Here is a 22,648-nt window from a genome sequence, read left to right as displayed (position 1 = left end):
AGTCAGAGTCCGTCAAATTTGTACTTTAGTACAGTACATGAGTAAATTTACTTAGTTATATTACACCACTGCTCAGCAGAGATACACTCAGTAACTACAAGTACAGTAACTGGGATCAGTGGACCGAGTATAGTAGTTTTTCTTTAGCGCTGAAGTTTAATTATCCAATCATTATAATTACTCAAGAACATAATTTAAGTTTGATTATATTAAATTCATGCATTTTTAATGGTCCTCAAATTTAAGACTTAAATTTCCCCCTTATGTTAAACAAACAATTTATGGACTCTAAATTTTTCTCTTACCTGAAGGAAGAATAAGAAAACATTGATGAATTCCAAAAATCAGTAGGTACTAACACAATAAGAACAAATTCCAGATATGAACAAAAATAAGCGAAAATATGTTTGTGTTGTTTCTTGCATGAGGCCCATTGACACATTTAAACTGACTGTTTTGTTGTGGGAGTCTAATCTGCATCATCTCATACACTGTACGTGATAAGTTACCATCTGTTTGCCTTTCCTGTTTCAGTGCGATTCAAGATCATGGATAATGGCCACCTGCAGATCCGTGGCATCAAGAAGACAGATGAGGGCATGTACAACTGTGAGGCTCGTGTCATGGCCAGGGGAGAAATTGACTTCAGGATGATCAGGGTCGTTGTTAATGGTAAGCACTGCATCTCGTTCACCTTCTGCTCCCTGCCTGCCCCGTCGCTCAGAAAGGAGTTGTTGCTCAAAATAGAGGTGTACAGTAAAGACGACCCTGAAAGCCATGCAGATGTTCTTTTGGAAGCCTTAAATATGATTTATATGTTTTTTTCTCAAGATGATGGTATGAGTCAGCTCAGCTGTTCGCCTATGCAACTCTTTGGTCAGCGTATTCTCCCTCCCATCTTCTCACATATCAGTGCCTGTTCAGTGGACTTCTGACATCTGCTAGGTATCCTGGGTGTATCTGTTGTGGACGTTCTGGGATGCCGTGTCAATTTTCACCTGTTCCGTGCTTGAGTCTTTTCAAAATACACTTCTGGTTTCACAGGAAATTGTTGACTGCATACAGTCTTTTTCACAACTTACAACATTGGTAAAACACCTCATATTTGCGTTCACGTCCTTGTGCAACAAACACATGTTGTTAGGTTTAGGCAATAACAGCACAAGGTTGGGTTACATCATGGGTAGGGTTAGGCTCACATTTATATGAACACCAGGCTCCTGGGTGAAATTCTGGTGTATGTTGGACCCACCCCTCCAGCTGGCCTTATAGGGATTTCCATCTCCTTAAGTTGCGTTGTTTTCTGGACTGTTATAAATGGAGGCCATACGGTGGCGTTATAAATTGACACTGCCTGGTGGCATATCATACCACCAAAAAAGGACAACCTGGTCTCACTCCAAAGCTGTCAAAATCCGGTGCTTGGTTGGTGACTTCCGGCGTCAGACACCGATAAAGAAAGCAGTCCTTTCATGTTGGCGTGATACACAGCTGGTCACCGTTATTACCTCCGCCAAGGAGGTTATGTTTTCGTCGGCATTTGTCTGTTTGTCTGCAAAGTAACTCGAAAAGTTCAAAATGAATTTTTATGAAATTTTCAGGAAAGGTTGATAATGGGACAAGGAACAGATGATAAAATTTTGGTGGTGAATGGTTGAAGCGAAGTGGATAAAATAATAAAATGACGGGAAATCTGAGCTGCTTGGTGGAGGTCTGCGCTCTCCGAGTGCTCTAGTTGTCTAATGTCACCCAACAGCATCAGGGGTAAATGCGGCTGGGCAACAATGTAACTTGAGGGAACGGAAGTCTAAGTAGGGCAGGAGGGGTGGTTAATGGGTCCAAAAACTATCGACTTTGACCCCGGAGGCTGGTGCTTCCAGTAAAATTGTAAAGCCAAACCCTGTTCTTTTTTCCTAAACCCAGCCGTGTGTGTGTTGTTAAAGGACAAAAATGTTGATTTGCAGTGCTGTACCGAAGTAGTGCATTGATTTCGAAAGACACTGTATGCAAACTGTACGTTTCTTGTGAAAATGGAAGTATATTCTGAAAACAGACAGTGCATGTGACAGGCTAAAGTTGACACAGCATCCCATAAAGTTAACAACCAATGCACACGGGGTACCTTGCACATCATATCTGGACATGAAAAGTCCATGACCAAACGTCAATATATGATGAGGTCAGAGTGAGAATGTGTCTCATCAGTGTTTGACGTGGAAATCACTGGCCAAGTCTCGGTATTTGACGACTTCAGAATGAGAACAGGTTGCTTAAGTCCAGAGCAAGAAATCCAAAACAGTAGTTGGAGTCTCTTCCGAGTACTTCCTCAGAATGTCTAGACACTTGATCCATGTGCTCATTACTATTCAATTTTCATCCTCTCTTTTTCAGTGCTTCCCACCATCCGTGCCAGGCAGTCAGAGGTCAACGCCACAGCAGACATTGGCAGCTCTGCCTTGTTAGCCTGTGATGCGGACGGCTTCCCTGAACCCACCGTCACCTGGGCACAGTACGTCTCCCACTGCTGCTATTGGCCTGTTTTCATGAGTAGGATCAGGGGTAGATCTGCTCAGATATTAATCCCTTTGGTCTTTTTTCCTAACCTTGTTTTCTTGACCTTAATGGGAGACATCATTAAGCAAAGCAAAGATGAGAAGAAGAATGAATTAGGAAAAGATAAACACTGTGCTGATAGAAACTTCTTGTGTCGCCTCTCTAAAACCTTCAAAGACAGGTGGTAGGCATACAGCAAGTAACACAATAAATTCTTTTTTTCCTCAGAAATAATCAGCCAAACAGATAAAAACAGCCTGATGAGATAAAGTTGTAAGAAGATTATGTAGAGTGATATAAGACAAAATGATAAATGCACAGAAACAGAACACTCAACATTAGATGCACCAATCCCGGTTAGACTTGTGCTACAAGAACATAGAGGTTATTTGCATTGGTCCATATGGTTTAAATATACTTTTGGGATTGTGTGTAAAGTCTTAACTCCTTAACTATTCTTCAAGGAGTTTTATTGCCTTAGCATTGTGCATGAGTAATGTTGCCAGAATGAGAATAGGAAATAACATTTAGAAATGTAAATTTTTAATCAAGCAGCAGGGCTCCAATTATTGAATTTTTACCATTCAGCATAAACATTTTAGTTAATTCCTGCGGCTCTGAGGAAAAGACCATGGAAAAAAGAGATGCTGAATTTTCATTATGCTGGTAGAAATCAGTGCGCATTGTCTCTTGCCAAAGCAAGGAGGTGTGGCATAGTATGTCCTGGTGCCTGGTGTTTGTGTGCTCTCTGAAAAATGGTCCCGAAACTTCTGTCTTTAGTATTTAACGTATTCCAGGATCTACTGCAATTGCCACAAGTGATACTTCCAGCTTAGCTCAGTTAGTTACAAACCCTCCTAATCAAATAATACCCCAGGGTTTTTTATCTTTTGTGCAGGCAGGGGATTAGCTTCATCAGTGACACTTCTCTTAAGGTGAAACTGTGCCCTTCAGTGACAGGATGCACTCAATAGCCCATATCACAGCTGGATCAGAGGGCCATGTAGTAATCAGGTGGACAGTGGTTTTTTTCAGGGACGCGGTTGGACTATCTCTGCCCTCTGTCTCCAGCTGCTGGACACAGTGACAATGGCAGTGTGCAGACACACCAAGGTTATAACAATGTATGTAGTGACCAGACAGCGGTGTGCAAAGATGCACAGTCAAGTACAAGAAAGGTTTATTTTAGAGTTCCATTACATTAGTGTTTTGCAGTATGCATGTGGCCATTTAAATACATGATAAGTACATAAGTACAAGATGCTCTAAAGTGCAGCTGGTACGTGACGCAGACATTGCACATTCACACAAAGATTATTCTCCTCATGTCAGCATGGGTTCCTCCAGATACTCTGGCTTCCTCCCACAGTCCAGAGACATGCAGGTTAATTGGTGACTCTAAATTGTCCATAGGTGTGAATGTGAGTGTGAATGGTTGTCTGTCTCTATGTGTCAGCCCTGTGATAGTCTGGTGACCTGTCCAGGGTGTACCCTGCCGCTCACCCAATGTCAGCTGGGATAGGCTCCAGCCCTCAGCGACCCCCAACAGGATAAGCGTTTAAGGAAAATGAATGAATAAATGAAATGAATAACCTTTTAGCTTAGGTTGTACATGTTTTAGGGATATAAAGCATTTGAAGATGACAATACACAATAAGTAAAAATACCAACATAGGCACTGTAGGGCCTTTTCTGTTGCAGAGTTTAAAGGGTTAGCTGAAAGAAGAATGATGTTCAGTGTTCTTCTCAAACTAAACCACAATGTCTGATTCATCACACACCTGTCCCCAGCAGCCATGCTAGAAATATTGTGATTAACTCAGTTTCCTGAACAAAGAACATACAGTTTTTGTTTATCGTTCTCATTAAAAACCATGCAAATCAAGCTGTGCTCAAAACAAGCTCTCTGAAAGGGTACTCCAACACCAACTGTAGGCACAAATTGCAAGTCTCAGGTGTACAGTAACACTAATCCACTGGGGCTGGTTGCTTTTGTGGCTTTTTATAAATCGAGCCTTTCCGATCAAGTCTGAGATGAATACATGTATGTCGAATTTCTTGCTCGCTGGTGATGCTGCCCGCCTTTCTGGTCGAACTGTTTGTGCCCCCTTTGAAAAGGTTGCATACACACAACATACATTTCAGGGTTGATGGGAGATGGTGTTGTAAAGTGTTTGTAAATGGGGCATAAATATGAATTTGCAAGGCCTTGCCTACAAATAGTTGTGTGGGAGAGATGATGAGATTTACATGTATTTACATTTGCATGACTGTAACAAGTACAAAAAGGCTTTGATGAGTATTATTAGGCAGGTTTCCACTCTCCACACGCTATTTAAATAGCGTACCATTTTGATCTAGTTAGAGTGGTTATATAGCAGGCACTCACACATGCACAGACCTGTAGCGAATCTGCACCTGGTTGCATCAGCTGCATGTAAATGTAAACTTGGCATAACCATAACATAGGTGTTAAAAGGTTTAGATTTGAACTACTTAAAATAGCAAGTTTGAGATGGAAATGCTCCATGGCTGAATAGAGCCCAACAAATAGAATAGGAAAAGGCTCTCTACAACAAAAATGAAAAGAATATGTATTAAGCTTAGAGCAACTTGAAGTGGGCAGTTGGTCAGTCTACAAGGACTTGATTTCAGGACCACAGGGTTGCAGGTTCAAGTCCCAGTACAGATGAAGTACAGAGTGTGGACTGATAGCTGGAGAGGTGCCAGTTTGCCTACTGGGCACCTCTCGCTCTGACATCTCTCCATTAATGCGTGCATATAGGTAATGTTTATGCGTGTGTGTGTGTGTGTGTGTTTTGGGCCTCTGTGTGTGTGTGTGTGTGTGTGTGTGTGTGTGTGTGTAATCTGTAAATACAGTATAATCATATTTTCAATCAATAAATCATCATCATCTACCTCTCCCTTTTCTTCTTCTCCTTCCTCTTCTCCTCATTCTTTCTTTTGGACACCATATTTGTGTTTGTTGGATGTTGAAGAGTAAGCTCTGAAGCTCACAATGTGCAACCCAATCACCAGACAAATGTTTGCATTGTGCATTTGCAAATCATGGATACGTTACATTGTACATTATTTTGTGCCTGATATATTAAAACTTTTCATTTCTGTTGCTGTAAATCAGGAGACTGATACACAACCCACGTTAGCTTTCCTGCTTCTGTCTCCTTTTTGTCTAGCTGACATACAAACATAAAAACATGTCTACAGCTTGCTGAAAGAGCGACCAAAGACATTTACCTGTGAAAAGTGCACCGCTAATGTCCGTTATTAAGCAAGATAGCAAGCTAATTAGCTGGTCAGCAGCCGCACATTAGGCAGCTAAATATAAACTTACTGGCAGATGTCACAGTTGGTGCAACTGGCTCCTGGTGTTTCTTGCCATTACTTTGGACTAAAACACATCCCAAAAATGTGAGTGGAACAATGAGGTTTGGGTGTGATGGCATTTCATCTGAATCTGAGTTGAATCCAAAGACATTAACCCACCTGCGTGAGTTCTCAAGAATCACTTATAAAATCTATTTAGGGTTTACTTAATATTTAATAACTAAAACTCAGTAATTTGAATGGGAATCAGCTTTTGTTGGCAGAGAAGGCAAAAACTCTTCAATTTTTATTGGCAGTCAATTTAATCTTCACAACCTGTGAATAGCAATTGAAAATGAGATGAGTGGTAAAAGATATGAAATGCTGATTAAATGTGTGTCTGACACGGCAAAGTAGCAGGTAACTTATTTTGCACACCTTAATCTTTCCAACTTTATCTTTTGTCGAACTCAAAAACAATCCACTCCCTCCCATGTAACAAGTACTGCTTCTTTCTCTGACAAATGATCTTTGACAGAGTACAGGTGAGAATAGACAGATGTTTCAGTAAGAGATCCATTAACACTGGGGGTAGGGCTGGGAGGTATCGCTTAAAAATAATATTGCAATATTTTTAGGCTATATTGCTATACACAATATATATCTCAATTTTTTTTAAATCTACTCTAAACTGCTGTAGACTGCTATAACTTAGTTATTGAATGAATTAAAGTTACAAAAACATTAAATAAAATAGCTACTGTCATAATTAAGTTCCATAAAGAACTGTTATATTAAAGTTAAATTAAATACTGTAATAATCAAGTTGAATAAAGTATTGTTGTAATTAAATAAATCAAATTGGGACCACTGGTGCTTTTATTCTGAAGCACACGGCTCATCTCACCTGCTGTTAGCAGCTAGCACAAAGTGAAACTGTTTGACGTGACTGCGCTGTTAAAGGTGAGGATTTATTAAATGTGAGTTAGAAACAAACTCCCAGCTCATATGTTCATAGTATTTTCAAGTTGCACTGGTGCTCCATGGTCGCAAAATGTGACTAAATATTATCTATTACCATAGCACCATCAACATGCTGATTTATTCACTGTAAGCTGAAAACAGACTAACAGCTCTCCAGTCCTTATATTTAAAATGTTTGCAAGTCACAGTGGTGCTCCGTGGTTGCAAAATGTGACTAGATAATTGCAGCCTGGAGCCCTACAGGTACAAAGATACAAAATACACTCACATTGTCATTAAACATATTAAGTTAAACTATGAGCATGGCACCATTAAACCTGATGATGTATTCACTGTGAGCTGGAAACACACAAACAGCTCTTAAGTTCATATATTGATAGTATTTGCAAATCGCACTGGTGCTCCATGGTTGCAAAAGTAGATAAAATAGTTCCAGCTTGGAGCCCTGCAGGTACAAAGATACATGATATGCTCACACTGTTGTTACTTGCATTAAGTTGAACTTTTAGCACGGCACCATTAAATGTGATGATTTATTCACTTAAAGCTGAGAACAAACAGCACTCTAGTCCTTACTTATAAAATATTTGCAAGTCATAGTAGTGCTCCATGGTCGCAAATGCCACTTAATAGTAATATTAGTGGTCTGGAGCCCTACAGATAGGAAACACACTATCGCTCAGGAGAAAGTGATTTGGATGTGCGCAGGAGAGTGTGTGATGGATCATGTTTGTGAGACTATCTTTCATGATATAGTCATATATATCCCTCATGGAACTAGCCACAACACATTAAGTACATTCAACTCCCCCCACGCTGGAGGTTAACAGATATTGTTATTAGACCAAACTGAAACGAAACACAAAATTGAACCATCTTGGAACCAACCACAGCTACAATCCCCAAAAGCTCTAGATTCGAAGTAATCAGTTCTTCACTTTATGCACAAAACTACTCATGGATTTCCATCAGCTGGTAAAGTATAACTCAGATAACTTGTTCAGTATGAATTAATGATGCTTAATCACCACTCTGTTCTCACAGGTACAAATAACCAACATTTGGTTTCTTCACACAGCTCTTTGCTCAATGTACTTTCATATTCATGGCGCATCATTTACTGGTGTCACGCAGCAGCAGCACCACTGCTGTGCAGAGGAATCTTTGAATAAAGCTTTTTTTCCAGACATGTGAGTGAATAAGACTATTGAACATCCTGATGCTTCTCACAGCTGTCTCCCATACAGAAAGACTGAAGTGTGATGTGGGTGTGTGTGAGGCTGAGGGAGATGCAGTTCCTGGCCAGAGCAGAGTTTAGACAGACAGTGAGGTTGTAGGGAGGACAGATGGGTGAGGCAGTGAGAAAACAGAGGGGTGAAGCTCCATTTGTTATTTGTCATTCACCTGCAAACTGCCTCAGGAAGGCCGTTACTTCAGGCATACAAATACTTAGACAAACAGGATTCTAACCTCGAGCGAAGACTTCTGTTTCTCAAGAGCAAGAGAGGCTTTTTTCTCAAAACTGTAAAAAAAAAAAAAAGAAAAGAAAGAAAAAAGCTTCATCATCAAATTGGTGCGTGGCCTTCTTAAAATCACAGATGTAAGGGCTCGAGGAGAGCTGAGGCAAACAAAAGCTGTGGACATGTTGGAGATGTTCTCGGAGGCTTACAGCACAGGACAGCTTTTTTGGTCTCCCGGCCTTTGTTGTATACCAGCTGCTCTCTTCCTGAAATACAATCCCAAACAGATCATTGTCAGTGTGTTAAGAAAGTTATTTGTAGGCTGCTCAAGTTGTGTAAGCAAACACTTGTGATGTGAATTCCGCCATGTCTCCCCCCACCCCTTCTCTGTTACAGTAACAACATTGTCCTTGAAACGGGTGATAAGTACAGCCTGAACGAGGATGGCTCAGAATTGGTAATAAAAGATGTCAAGAAAGTGGATGAAGGAGATTACACCTGCATCGCCAAGAACAAGGCGGGAGAGAAAGCCGAGGAAGTCAGCCTGAACGTGTTCGGTGAGAGAATAACTCAATTCGCTTACGATAGCATAAAGAACACTGTGGCTCTTTTTTCTCTCTCTGGCCTTTTCTTTCGTACTTATTGACATTTGCTGTACACTTCTCTACAGCTTTTCCAGTGGCTGGGTGCAGAGTTACACAGCGTGAAGCATACAGTTTAAAGAAAAGCGTCCCCTATTGAAAACTAATTAAGCCACCCCTTAGGACATTGAAAGATATCACACTAGAGTTACTCTTCATGAGGAAATTTGCACCAGCCTTATGTAATCATGTGCTTGCAGCTCTATTATAGGTCAATGGGGTATGAAACCACAACTCTAATGAAGCCTGTCTGTATACTTGACTAAGGCAATACTAACAATATGCAACAGCTGTCTCAAGCTGCACTAATAAATATATTCAACAATGGATCATATGACTTTGTACCAGAAAAATTTGTGGAAGCTAGTTTTGTGTCTGATTGATTACGGTGACATATTGTATATGCATGCAACCTCCTCCATTTTACATAGTCTGATTCAGTGTACTACTGTTTTATTACAAATGCAAATTCACTTACTCATCACTGCATTCTTTATGATTTGGTGGGCTGGATGTCAGGTAAAAGAGAATTTTAATCTCAATGGGACTTCCTGGTTAGATAAAGGTTAAATAAATAAAATCATGTGCAAGATGTCACCTGGAAAGCACAGTAGATTATCAGATGTTTTTAGCAACCAGCTGTTACAGTTAGTTAAACTTCCAGCAGCAATTTTTCCTCAGGAATCGTTAGAGGCCAAAAGAGAGCTATAAAGACGATGAATTCAATCACATTCATCAGGCGGCCAGGCTGGCAATTGCTCGCTAAAATATTTGCTATTTTTGTCTTGTTTCTAGTGCAACCTAAGATCACCTACCTGAATAACCAGACTGCCTCAGAGTTTGACGATCAAGTCACCCTGACCTGTGAGGCTTCGGGCGACCCCACACCCACCATCTCCTGGAGTTTCGATAACAGGGTATTGACCGAAGGAGAGCAGGTACTTCCCTTTCTTTTTTAGCAAAGGTGGCCATGCCTCATGCAACAAGTACACTTATTCAAACATACATAGGATTTTGATGATCAGTGTCCTGATTGAAAACCACTCTGCATGATTAAATAACAACAAAAGTCAAACAGATCTTTGGGAATAGAGGCACTCTACAGAGAAAAATGTGTATTGCAGTATTGGGAAAATACATATTTAGGTAGGACATTTATTCAAAAATTTACAAATCTTATTTTGGTGTTTCATAGAACTTTATTATTTCTAAACTTTTTCTGCCCATGATGTCATGACCTGCACTATTTTTGTAGCCTGGTAAGACCGTCCTGATGACGTGTGCTCAGTATTGTGTTTCACTCTCTGTGTCAGTCTTGACTCACTGCTGCCCTAAACACTTTCAGTGGGTAGGAGTGCTCACCTTGACAGACAAACTCCTTCAGACAATCAGCGTAACAACACACCAGGAAACATCTTCTTCTTTACCAATACAGACAGCTGATAAATCAAGCTTTTGCCAAATCCAGTCGGTGGAATGGCAAAAACATCTTTTGCTCAGAGAAACTCCACACGTGTACTCATGTTCTTGTTTGACTGTTATAAACTCTATTTCTGCAATAACTTCACTGTGTTTACTAGCATTAGAGTTAGCGCTTGTTGCTATGGAAACAGCTATTACTGTTCTGCAAGCTGTGGCCTGCCTTTTCAGCCTGTTCTCATTCCAAAGTTGTCAAATAGTGCCGCTTTATCAGTGAATTTGGCGTCAGACACTGATGCCAAAAGCCACCTTTCGTGGAGGTATGATACGTCAGCTTGAAACGCTGCCAGTATTGATGTATTATATGGAGCTAGAAAGTCCCTATGGGCTGGTGCTAGGGGAGACGGATTGATCCAACAGACCCTGGACTTTCACCCGGAAGCCCACTGTTCACTTCCACTCTGACTGAGCCAAACCATGATGTTTTTTCTCAACCCCCTCACGTGCTTCTGTTGCCTAAACCTAAATGTGCTTTTGTTGATGTCCTGTTGTTGGTTGCGTCTGTCAGGATGTCAACAGCAGACACAGAAGTTACCTAACGCATACTATGTAGACGTGAAAGTCCCCTGGCAAAGCAGTGATATGTGACGACAGGATGAAAACATGCTGGCATTTTCTGTCATCTGTCAGCTACAACGCAGTCCCTAATTGGCTGCTTATGCTGTCAACTATGTGGATCCTAAATTGGCCCTGATTGGACTTTAATTTCCGGAAAGCGTTTTGAGCGGCACTGAGTCCAGACTCATACAGAGAGTGAAACAGAATGTTGAGCTTACGTCATCAGGATGGTCTCACCAGCCTACTGTTTTTGGATATTCAGTGCAATCTCTGTAGATCCTCTTAACCATTTGTATGTATGGAGACTGCATGAGGAGTTGCTCTTATTTGACAAGCCTCTAGCAAATTGTTACTTCAGAAAATCTCCAATCCATCCCAGAGTTAACACATCCATCGATATTCACATGGATATTTCTGTGCAATTAAGTCATCGGCCCGGTGACATGGATTACTCGATTAGTCTTGAAATGACCGTCCAATCGGCTGAAACTTCTTTCTGCACTTAACATACTCAAAACTTCTTATTAAATCCTGTGCTGCCACCTGACTTTCCTCTTTGTACAGTAAAGTTTGGATTCAACCATCTCGCTTAACTTTTGGCAGCCTTCTCAAATACTGCTGGAATTGCATTAATGATTTTGTACATTTTCATCATGAATGCTAGAGGGGAGAGTGTGCAGATTGCCATAAAACCAATTTCCAGGCAGTACCATGGCATGATATTCCCCAGCGTTGTTGAGAGTATATGTAGCCCCTCTACCTCGCTCCCTATTAATCATTAGCATTTAAAAGGGAATATTTTTGTGAAATTAGTATGAAAAGTGCTCATTGGAAATTCACAGAAAATAAAGTGAGATTGAGTTTGAGGAAGAGAAAATGATTTCAGTGAAATGAGCTTAATTATTGCTGTGTTGAAAGCCAGAAGCTCTCAGTCTCTCCCTCTATCTCAAAATCAGATTGTTTTGAGCTCAGTTATGCTTCCCTGGCAAACTGCTGTGATAATCCACTTTGCAAATGAGTGGGCACTTTTTTTCAGGATGAACATGATATAAGAGTAAAGAAGTGTCTGCACAAAAAAAAATTCACATAGGGGTTATGCATTTTTGTCATGCTTTGGTGTGTATCCACGTTTTTCTCTTCATGTCCTTCAGGAGCACTGGAGATAACGCTGGATTTAAGCTTTGGCTATAGAACATAGTAAAAGGCTTCTTAAGACGTATGAGCTATGAATACCATCCTTGTGCATTTTCCCCATTACAGTGGTCACAGCTGTTGGCAGTCGCCAGACTGGAGAGAGAATCTCATCCCAAGTCTATTGTTATGCTCTTATCAGCTCATTAAAATGGTATAATTTTGAGAAATCCATCTTAACGGTCTTTTCTGACAACATGCATCATGTGAGCAGTAGACGGATTAGTCACTTCAGAGGGGTAATTTTCTGCTGTGAATGCAGCAAACAGTATTAAGATAATTACCTTTCTGCCTCTAGCAGGTTGGTGGTTTCAGGAGGAACACTTCATACGCTGGTTAGTGCATCAGCTCGCATTAGATACTGCAAAAATAATAGTACAGCTTAATATTCTGATAAAAAGTGGAAGCTGGGCACTGTGTATTCCCCGAGCAGACGTCAGCTGGGATATGGACTGGTGCTTGGTCTTGGAAAGTTTGCTATCGGGTTGCAAAGAAATGATGTGTTTGGCAAAAAAAAAAAAAAAAAAAGCTGCATAATAACAATAATAATAAAACTTTCTTGGCTATTTTTGAAGTAATATCCTCCAATATGGGTCAGTCTGTGCTGCATTTTGTATCACTTCCTGTCACGCCCAAAATACAAATGTTTAAGTAGGCCACTGTGCACAACACAACCAGTCCGTCATCACCTTTCTGCATTCAGCAGTACATGAAATCTCTGTGAAACCGCTACCTGAGTGTGCCTGAAAGGTCTGTATGTGTGTTTTGATGTGGTATAGTAACATTATGAAATACAAAGCAAACAAAGTTAAAGTCTGGCAATTAGTTTTGTTTTTTCATGCTCACCACTCTGTCTCTGTAGTGCACTCTCTCGCAAGAAAAGTGTCAATAAAAAAGTAGTTAGATGGAACCTCTCGCCTTACGTTGCCAAACACAGTTGTTGTATACAGTATCTGCATGCAAGAATAGGTGTTCTATTCCTGGAGACACACACAGTAAATGTAGTGAAAGCACCTGTACTGTTTTGTCCCAAAGGACATAACAGTTGCACAATATTTAGGCCATACTGGCCTACTTTACTTTACAGCTCTGTCCAGCTGTATTCAGCCGGGTGCTGTGTGATGAATTATGTAACATCAAATGCAGCACTGTGAGATGAACTGCTCCACCTTGGTATAACAACCTCAAACTAAAAAGACCATGGTTGAGACGTTTTGTAGCTACTTTGCTCGTGGTAGTGTTAAAATCAATACTGATGAAAAAGGCTGATATTTTCTTTATTTTTCTTATTGTCAGCAAATCCCATGAATACATCAAAAGATATATTTTAAAGGTCAAGAAAGCTGCCATGTTTAAGGTATACTATGCAGGATTTTCCTAAAAAAACAAAACATGAATGTGTTTGTACAGATGTAATCCCTCTCAGTTATGGTGGATGGGTCCAAAAAACCCTGGACTCTTACCCAGGAGCCTGGTGTTTGCTTCCCATGTGAATGTAGAGCCAAACCATCATGTTTCTTTGGAAACCTAACTATGTGCTTTTGTTTGGCGTCCCAAAATGTCAACAGCAGACACAGAAGGAAACCCAACGTGTAAAGCCTCGCTTCTACCAAGCAGTACGGCTCAGTTTGGTACACATTTTTTCTGATGGAGCTGTGAACCCTGCAGTCTGATTGGTCAGTAGAAGATGGTCACTCTGCTCAGGGCTGAGTTGTGTCTGGTTTTGAGGCTCATGTAACAACTGTTCATACTGTGGAGAGTTTTATTAGTAAACTGTAACTATAAAATGAAAGGATGTTTTGCTGCCTCTCACAGCAGCTGGAGTCTGAGAAAAAATAACTTCATTCACTGGGCCGACTGCCGGCAACTTTTAAGGTGGAATGAGTTGATGACGTGAATCCATCAACACACCTTACATTTCACTGTGACAACTTTGACCATCACTTTTGTTTTTATATGACAGACACTTTTAGTAATGAGTGGATTTTTAAGTGTTATAAAATACGAATTAATTTTTGATTATGTGAACTGTATATATTCTAATCCTCACATGGAGAAAAAAAAAAGTGCCACGGTGCATCGTTCCTGTGGGCCTCAGCAACACTAAACCCCTGAGCTTGCCTGAGAAGGACTAAATGTACAAAGCTGCTATTTTTTAAATATCCCATGGAGAGCGACTCTCACTGCAGCCTGTTCTATTTTGTTCTGAAAATGTCAGCGTGCAGCCTCATTCCCTGGACGGTAGTGAGTGACAACAACCCTGCCCACATTTAGGAGTACTGTTTGCGATGGAAACACTTAATGGACCTAGGGTCTAGGTACCATGTCTGAAGGGTTACTATTGGTTCCAAAGTTACCATACCGAAAGTGTTTGGTGGAAACGGGGCTTAATATGTAGACGTGAAAGTCAGTTGACAGAGCAGTGATATGTTATGACTTTGGATGAGAACATGTTGGGTAAGTGCTTCATAAAAAGGTAGGGACCAGGTGCCAGACCGTAAGCAGCACGTCCAACACATCCAAGAGACACAATGCCAAAAAAATGCAAATGTAGCGAGGCGAAACGCCAAACTAGAGTAAATCTGAGTCAAGCTTTTACTTTCACTTTTGCTGACAAGCGTGTTTGCAAACAGTAACTGACAATCCTGCATAGTATACAGTATAAGACATAAGAGTCATTCTACAGTCCACCCATTCGCCTGGGAGCTAATAAGACGTTTCCCAAGATGCAGTGGTGTCGTGTCACAATCTGTGTTTCTCCTTTGTTTAATGTTGTTTCATTTCTCTTTGGCTTGACTAAAGGGGATAAACTTAATTGAAGTAATTCAGTTTTACTTTTACTCCTCCACCATCTGCTATAACCAGAGCCTTTTGAAAAGTTTAGCTCTTTTTGCTTTTAGATTCCTTTTGGGAGCGACAGTGTCATTTATGTGTTCCGTGCCAATAACTAATTATGCAGATTTCCACCAGATTCTGCGGATGAGAGGAGTAGCAGTGGTTGTCAGTCATTTATCATCTGGGACAGTGGCATTCCAAAAACACCAAAAATATTTTAATACTCTGGCCTCGGTTTACCATTTTATTTACTGGGCTGACATGTTTCATTTAACAAGCCTTCATCAAAGGCTCAGATGAGACTCTATAAATTCAATCCAGAACCTTCCCAGTATCATGAATGGGCTGCTATTTTTGACTCTGCCTTCGATGCAGTCAAGCCAAGACGTTTAAAATCTTGCCCAAGGGAGTGACAGATCTCAATTTGGCACATTCACACCATAACAGGCCTTAAAAACTACTTTGCTCTGCAAAACATCTTGGATTTATTGTTTTAAATTAACAATAACATATAAAAGCCTCTGAAACAGCAGAAGCATTTCAACTTCAAGCTGAATTAGTCATCGAAGCACATTAGTCACTGTGAAATTACTCCAATGAATTGAATGCAAAAAAGTGCACAAAACAGCAGTGAACCAGGATGGATGAAATCAGGGATTTCCAGAATATGGAGGCATTTCTTTCACCTGACTGTGTAGTGCAGCATATCCCAGCCTCAGAGCTGGTTGTTGTGCCAAAAGTTGAAATGCTTGCAAAAAGTGTTTCTGCTGGTGGCAAGTCTCCACCTCGGGTTGATGCCAGAAAAAAGGAAACATAATAGCATTTCCATGGTAAACATTTCACAGATTACAAAGAATGACAGAGTGTCAGAAGTGTGCCAAAGGTATCTTGGCTACACTAGATTCAATCTCTGAATACATTTATGCTTTTGATTTAAATCAGTTGTGACTTTTCTTCTACTGTAGCTCCTTCCATTTTTATCAGACTTACAATTGGAAAGGTTCTATGAGTAATAGTGTTATCAGATTATCAGAGGAGAATTTGTAAATTTGATTCGGCTAAGGTGTCCCCAGTTTTTCCTATTAACTGTGCCATTTATCACTGCCAATCAGTGGAAGCTTTCACACAGCACAGTGCATTCACAGCTGTTTTGCGAGTTACTGAATCTTATCTTCCACCTGTAAGACAGGACTTGCCCGTTCCCACTCACAGTTGTCACTGAGTATCTTCCTCCATTCACAGGCTGTCATCATCCCTCCCCTTCCTATCTATCACTGTCAGATCAATTTTGATTTAATGCTGCTATAATCAGAAAATCCCGCTGATCATTTGGTAATAGCTGTCACTAATTCTCAATGGATTGTCTTTCATCATTGGTCCATCTTCGGGTTTTCCACGCTCTGTCTTCCATCCACGTTCTAGTTCTACATCATACCAGCGAGACGGCAACAGCACAGACTTATTCACAATGATGTGAAATGACAGAACAGTCATTTTACTGGCTGCTACTTTCCCTGTTGAACTTTGCTGTTTTGTAAAATTTCTCCAGATTTTATCATTGTATTATCTCTTAAGAAGGGATTTCAGTGCGATTGTGCGTCTGACATTCTTTGCACGTTGGTACATATGTTTTCCTTGTACACCATGAGAGAAGAATTATCAGTACTTGTTATTAACAGGGGATACGTGGTGCATGCCAGTGTTCTATACATAAAGGAACGAGTTAATCAAAACACAGAATGCCATGATGAGAAAGCCACTGATTAGAAAAACAAAGTCCCTAGATACCGGTAATGGCTCACTCATAATTAGTTTCACTGCCCTGTTTTCCTTAGTGTGTCACCAAACTCACTCTTATTACAGTACATTGATTAATAACCAACTGAGAAGCCCCCGTGCTGCTTTAGGAAAATCCAGTTTGGCATTTTGAGCAGTTTTGTAAATCCCTGCCTGCATTAGACTGCCAAGCAGAAATCCTGACACACCATAACAATCCTTTTCAGTGTAAGAAAACCTTGAACTTAATGATGTCTGGTTTTAAAGGTCAGGTGTGGAAGATTTAGGGGGATTTAGTGGCATCTAGTGGTGAGGTTTGTGGAATCAGCTGAAACTTCTCATGGTTAGAATTCCCTCAGTATTCATTGTTCAGGAGGTTTTTACCGCGAGCCGAATTATCCGCAGAGGTCTCATCCTCTCCAAAACAAACGGACCCGGTGATTGAAACTAGTAAAAACACTGAATAAAGCAGTTTCAAGTTACAAATCTGTGTTTTTCCAGTGCTGTTTGGCTAGTTGCAGCCCACTTGTGCAGCACCTGCAAATGTGTGCTTACCTCTAATAACTTAACATGTGCTCACCTTATTTCTGATCCAGATGTTCAGGACATTTTTACTGAGAGCTGAATTATCCACAGAGGTCTCTTCTTCTCCAAAACAAATGGACCAGAGGTCTCATTTATAAACATTGTGTATGCACAAAATGAGGCCTGAAAGTGGTATACGCCATTTTTGACTTTTGTCTGTACGTACATTTCTAATATGGATCCTACGCTACGTTTTTTAAATGACACCCCAGGACTCTCATTTATCTAACAATGTGTAGGATCCATGCTAAAAATGTATGTATGGACAAAAACTAAAAATGGCGTGCGCCAAAAAAAGTGACAGTTTCTACAATCAGGCTTCCACCTCACCATCTACATCGCCAATTTTCCGTCTACAAAATGTTCGTAAGCTCGTAAGTTCTATTAAAACGGCGCATTTGTTAAGGGGGTCGCTCGCCAGTGGGCTACAATGAGTACTGGGCCATCAAATAACAGCATACGCAGTGAGAGGACACGGAATTGTTTGCGCTTTTATGCACGGGTCGGTGGTGAAGTGGCACACATGACTCGTGCTACGGACAGGACGGTCAGGTAATACATCTGGCTACATCTTTCCCACATCAAATATCCGTGATCGCCTTGACCCGCGTGTGTAAAAGCGCACACAATTCCGTGTCCTCTCACCATGGATGCTGTGATTTGATGGCCCGGTACTCATTGTAGCCCACTCTTATAAGACCCACTAACAATAATAATAATAAGTTACTGTGGACCTATATGCCATGCCATGGTAATAAAATTACCAGAGGAGTTTGCTGAAAGGGTCCATGTCATTGGTCCAACAGCCCATTGGTATGAATCGGAACAATGGGATGTCGAACCAATGGGCTGTCGGACCAATGGGCAGTTCCTCACTGAAAAACAGGTAATGTCCGCCTGAATTACTCGCATGCGTCCCCGGTCAAAATCGCTGACATGCATGGGAAACATGGCTTCTACAGGCTCGCCATAGCTTACTGTCAGGAATCAAGGACCAGAATTTGGGATGGTGGACCATCGGAATGGCGATATTTTGGTGTGGCGGCCTGTAACCGTTGGTTAAATGGCCCGTTCGGTTGGTATTCGGATAACTGGGGCTTTACTGGTATAATGCAATAGCACCACCCAACGCTGAAATCCGTGTACACGTTTACACGAAAAAAAACGACCCACTCTAAACGTTTAGAGATTTTTGTAGACAAACTCACCCCTAGTACGCGGTGTTAAGAAATCCAACCCCAAGTGATTAAAACTGGTAAAAAAAAATCCTGAATAAAGCAGCGTCACGTCAAAATATAAGTGTTTTTCTGACGCTTTTGTTGCGGAGGGGCTGCCAACCACTGTAGCCGAGATGAAAACGCAGAGGGACCTGTCTAGAGCCAGTGTTTGGTTTGTCTGTTCTGGTGTAACATGGTCTTGATCATTTTACACGGCCATAGACAAGAACCTGCTCCCTATGTAGATATAAACAACTCATTCTTGACCTTTAATATTGCGAGTGCTTTATTTTGAATATTTTAATAGAGCAGTATAATCTGTTTATGACAGAGTTAATTATAGTTGTAATAAATACAGCTTGGTAGAAAAATCATTCAGTCGCATCCAGTGTGAAAGTAATTCCCTGTAATCCTGATCAATGTTCTTGCTAATTGTGTATACATTCTTGTTTTTTCCGAGAACAATGCCATTATGTATATGTTTAAACCCCTCAGCCATAAATCACTTTATAAAGCATGTTGCTGTGTTGTAGACGTTAAAATGTGTTATCCCACCTTTTAGGCATGCATTGGTTTCCATTTGTTTCACTAGAGTATGAAAATCAGTGCACATGCTGGAAACTTGAGTTGGGTAATCTATCACAGTAAGCATTATGTCGGCATTAGTTTTGATCAAAGCTACATTACTGTTGCATGGTAGACTTATTTTAGCATAAACAATACGATACCAGAGCAGACACAAAGTTCACCATGATGGATTACCTAACTTAGCTAGCAATTTCAGAGTCACTGCGAGTTGATACCCCTACCATTTGAAAATGGATGTAAATCAGAAAACTACCTGGAGGGTAAAAAAAAACGCGCTCTGGTGTGTCTTGGGAAAGGATCGTCAGCAATGTGTTGGTAGGCAATGAGGTAAAACATTCAAAATCACAGCTATGGTCCTTCAAACATGAAATCATTGCACATGTCCTGCAGGTACATCTAGTCTGCTTTGTGTGGATCCTTTACGAAAGCTTACACTGCTCCATTGTGTCACTGTTTGTCTTTGCTCCCTCTGTGTTTGTCCCTTCTAGGCTTCTTGGACGCGACCAGACAAATATGAGGTATGGCTACTTAATATGGTAGCCTGAGTCTAGTTGTAATAGCCCAGACTTACACAGTAGACCACCCTTCTTTACTGCAGAGCAGAAGTGTCATTCAGCCCACGCTCGGTACATTTAACTGTGCACTAAATATGTAGACCATTAGACGTAGTACAGTACATTTAATCCACTTAGTTCCAGTACACATTTAGACTTGCCCTATTTACTTGTCCCTGTTTGTCGCCAAATTTCATCTCAAGACGCAGAGACAGTCACAGTAGATGTTGACCGTATAGCATGCTGCTATTTCCTGCTGCATGGTCTGCTTAGTTCTCAGACTTTGCCTGATTCAGGGATTCCTGTGCTGGGTTGTTGGCAGGGCAGCAGCTCCGCAGCCTCACATAGAAAACACTGTCTGCTCTGCTGAGGGCCAGCCATGACGCTAACTCACCAAGCTATACTAAATCTTAACAGAGTGGTTTTAAATGGTGTAGCCTGCTGTCATATTCCAGGAGTCTGCATGTTTTTACTTCACACACTGCAGCAGCTGAACCCTCGAGACAGAAGGGGAGCCAAATCACCTGGGGCCTCATTTATACTGTAGTCTTACTGGGTCAGTTCATCCAGATTACCAAAAAATAAACAGGTTTTCTCACCTATCCCTTGTGGTGTCGAGCCATGCAGATAGTTTTGGGGGGTTTTGACATATCTGTCTCTCAAATTTCTCTTTTCACTCCCATACACTGGAAGTGAGTAGTATTCATTTCATGGCATGCTCATTTGACGTGGAGACAATGCAGGGTTTAGGTGCATCTCTTAGAAAACTAGTAACATAAATTTTTAAGAGTCAACTCTAAGCATGCCATGGGAACCAATGTATTTAATTATAAACCCGAACCCACTACTATTCACGAGCTCCCCGCTGTAGTGTTGGATTAAAAGGAAACATGCAAACTCTTAGCCCTCCACGAAGATAAAACAACCATCCTTAGATAGAACTGACACAACATAACAAGCTAACTTCACTCACTGCCACACACACGATGCTGAAAGGAATTCATTTACCTTACTAAGCTCCACTGTGAAAATACTCAGTGAACTCCATGAACCAGTGTTACCCTCAATAAAAAAGCACATGATAAATGAACTTGAGCAGCTCAGAATTCCGGGCTGTGTGCAAGAGCTCTGCCGACACTGCCGGGGTGAAGAGTCTCTGCACACTCCCAGAGGTCTGACAACTGGATTCTTTTAAAATAATGCAATTCGCCTCTCACTGAGTTATATAATTTCACCAGCCAGTGACATAATTCAATGCTTGGATTGCTACTTTCCTATTTTTGTCAAGTTTATTTCAATGATCAGATCACATGAGTGTGTTTAACACATCGCAACATTGGGCCACATTTTTGGAACATAACCTGGATTTCAGGATGTCTGATTTAAAGGGACAGTTCACCCCCCCAAAAAAAAAAAAAATATTTTTCCCCTCACCTTTAGTGCTGTTTATCAATACAGATTGTTTTGGAGTGGATTGCCTAGGGTTGAAGATGTCGGCCGTAGACATGTCTGCCTTCTCTCCAATATAATGGAAGTAGATGGCATTCGGATTGTGGTGCTCAAAGCACTAAAAAATGACATTTAAAAAGCTCAACAGCAAAGTCTCTCTCCAGAAATCATGACCCCTGCACTCAAGATAATCCACAGACCGTGTAATGAGCAGTTTCATGTAGGAACTATGTACTTTCTACTGAACTACACCAGCTGACCAAATCCCTGTGCAGAAGGAAGCGTGCATCTACTAATGGACGAGAAGTTAAGGCTCATTTATACTCCCTTTACATACAAAAATACCAACCCGGTCTCACTCTGAAGTCATCGAAAGCCGGCACTTGGTCAGTGACTTTCGGCATCAGACACCGGCGAAAAAAGCTGTCCTTTAACATTGGCATGATATGCATTTGGTCAGAGTAATTGTTTTACAGTGCACGGGGACGTCAGGGGGAAACATGGCAAGACAATGACAATTCAGGCAGCTGAGGTCCAAGTAGGGCGGGCAGGAGGGGTGGTGGATGTGATGAATAAACGTAACCATGAACTGGCGTAGTGCTTTTATTTTGAAAGAGACTGCATGCAAACTGTACATTTCCTGGGCAAAGGGAAGTGTATTTTAAAAACAGACAACGCATGTAGCAGACAAAACTTGACACAGCAGAACGTCAACAACCAACGCACCCAGGGTACCTTGCACATTGTATGTCGACATGGAAAGTTCACGACCAAACGTCAATACCTGACGTCACTGTCCTCATACTTCCTTTATGATGGCATAGATACAGCCAATAGATGGCACCAGACGGCAAAGTCAAGTTTCACACAGCAATCAAAGTGACAGTGGAGGAGGTCGTAATATTACACAGGCGGCATTGTAGACTGGTGGTGGTCTGTGCAGCCAGCATAAACATCCTGACATGAAGACGGAAAATTATTTTCTCTGTTCTCACTATATATTATTCTGTATCACCAATTTCGTTCCGTTAGGCCATTATTTAGATTTCTCCGTCATCTCTTATGGTCGTATCTGGCTTGAATTACACTACACTGCCTCCATGATCTCCGGTGGTATTGCTGCTACAAAATTTTATTTGTGAGAAGCTCATTCTTGTGGTAGCGCAAAATATAAACATTATCGGCATCCTCCTCATGGAAATGTAGCATTAGCTAGCTCAGTTGTGCTAGGTGAGCTAGCTGTAGATACACATTTACCTTTCGCACATTCATACAGTTGGCAGGTGTAGTTTGGTAGAAAGAGAATAGTTCCTACATGAACCTGCCCACAACAAGTTTTGTGGATTATCTTGAGTAACCAGGTCGTGATTTCTTGAAAGAGACGTTGATGTTGAGTTTTTTAAACATATTTATTTGGCACTTTGAGCACAACAAGCCAAATGCCATCTTGT

At 41.0% G+C, this 22,648-nt stretch overlaps 1 protein-coding gene across 5 annotated transcripts in view; it reads left to right on the top strand.

Moving 5' to 3' along the window:
• Positions 1-22,648, top strand: part of ncam1a (neural cell adhesion molecule 1a) — a 422,624-nt gene that overhangs the window by 287,052 nt on the left and 112,924 nt on the right. For 4 of the 5 annotated variants that reach the window (XM_049593044.1, XM_049593043.1, XM_049593046.1 and 1 more), the window contains exons 5-8: positions 535-672; positions 2,392-2,509; positions 8,721-8,881; positions 9,761-9,903. In XM_049593044.1, coding sequence (XP_049449001.1) covers positions 535-672; positions 2,392-2,509; positions 8,721-8,881; positions 9,761-9,903 — 560 coding nt within the window. Of the gene's footprint in view, positions 1-534; positions 673-2,391; positions 2,510-8,720; positions 8,882-9,760; positions 9,904-19,682; positions 19,713-22,648 lie in introns of all 5 variants that reach the window. The other variant, XM_049593047.1, reaches the window with a different exon arrangement.

Source organism: Epinephelus fuscoguttatus, linkage group LG12 (assembly GCF_011397635.1).
Source record: "Epinephelus fuscoguttatus linkage group LG12, E.fuscoguttatus.final_Chr_v1".
NCBI classification, from domain to species: Eukaryota; Metazoa; Chordata; class Actinopteri; order Perciformes; family Serranidae; genus Epinephelus; species Epinephelus fuscoguttatus.
Note: the sequence above shows the minus strand (reverse complement) of the source record. Positions and strands in the feature narration are given on the sequence as shown.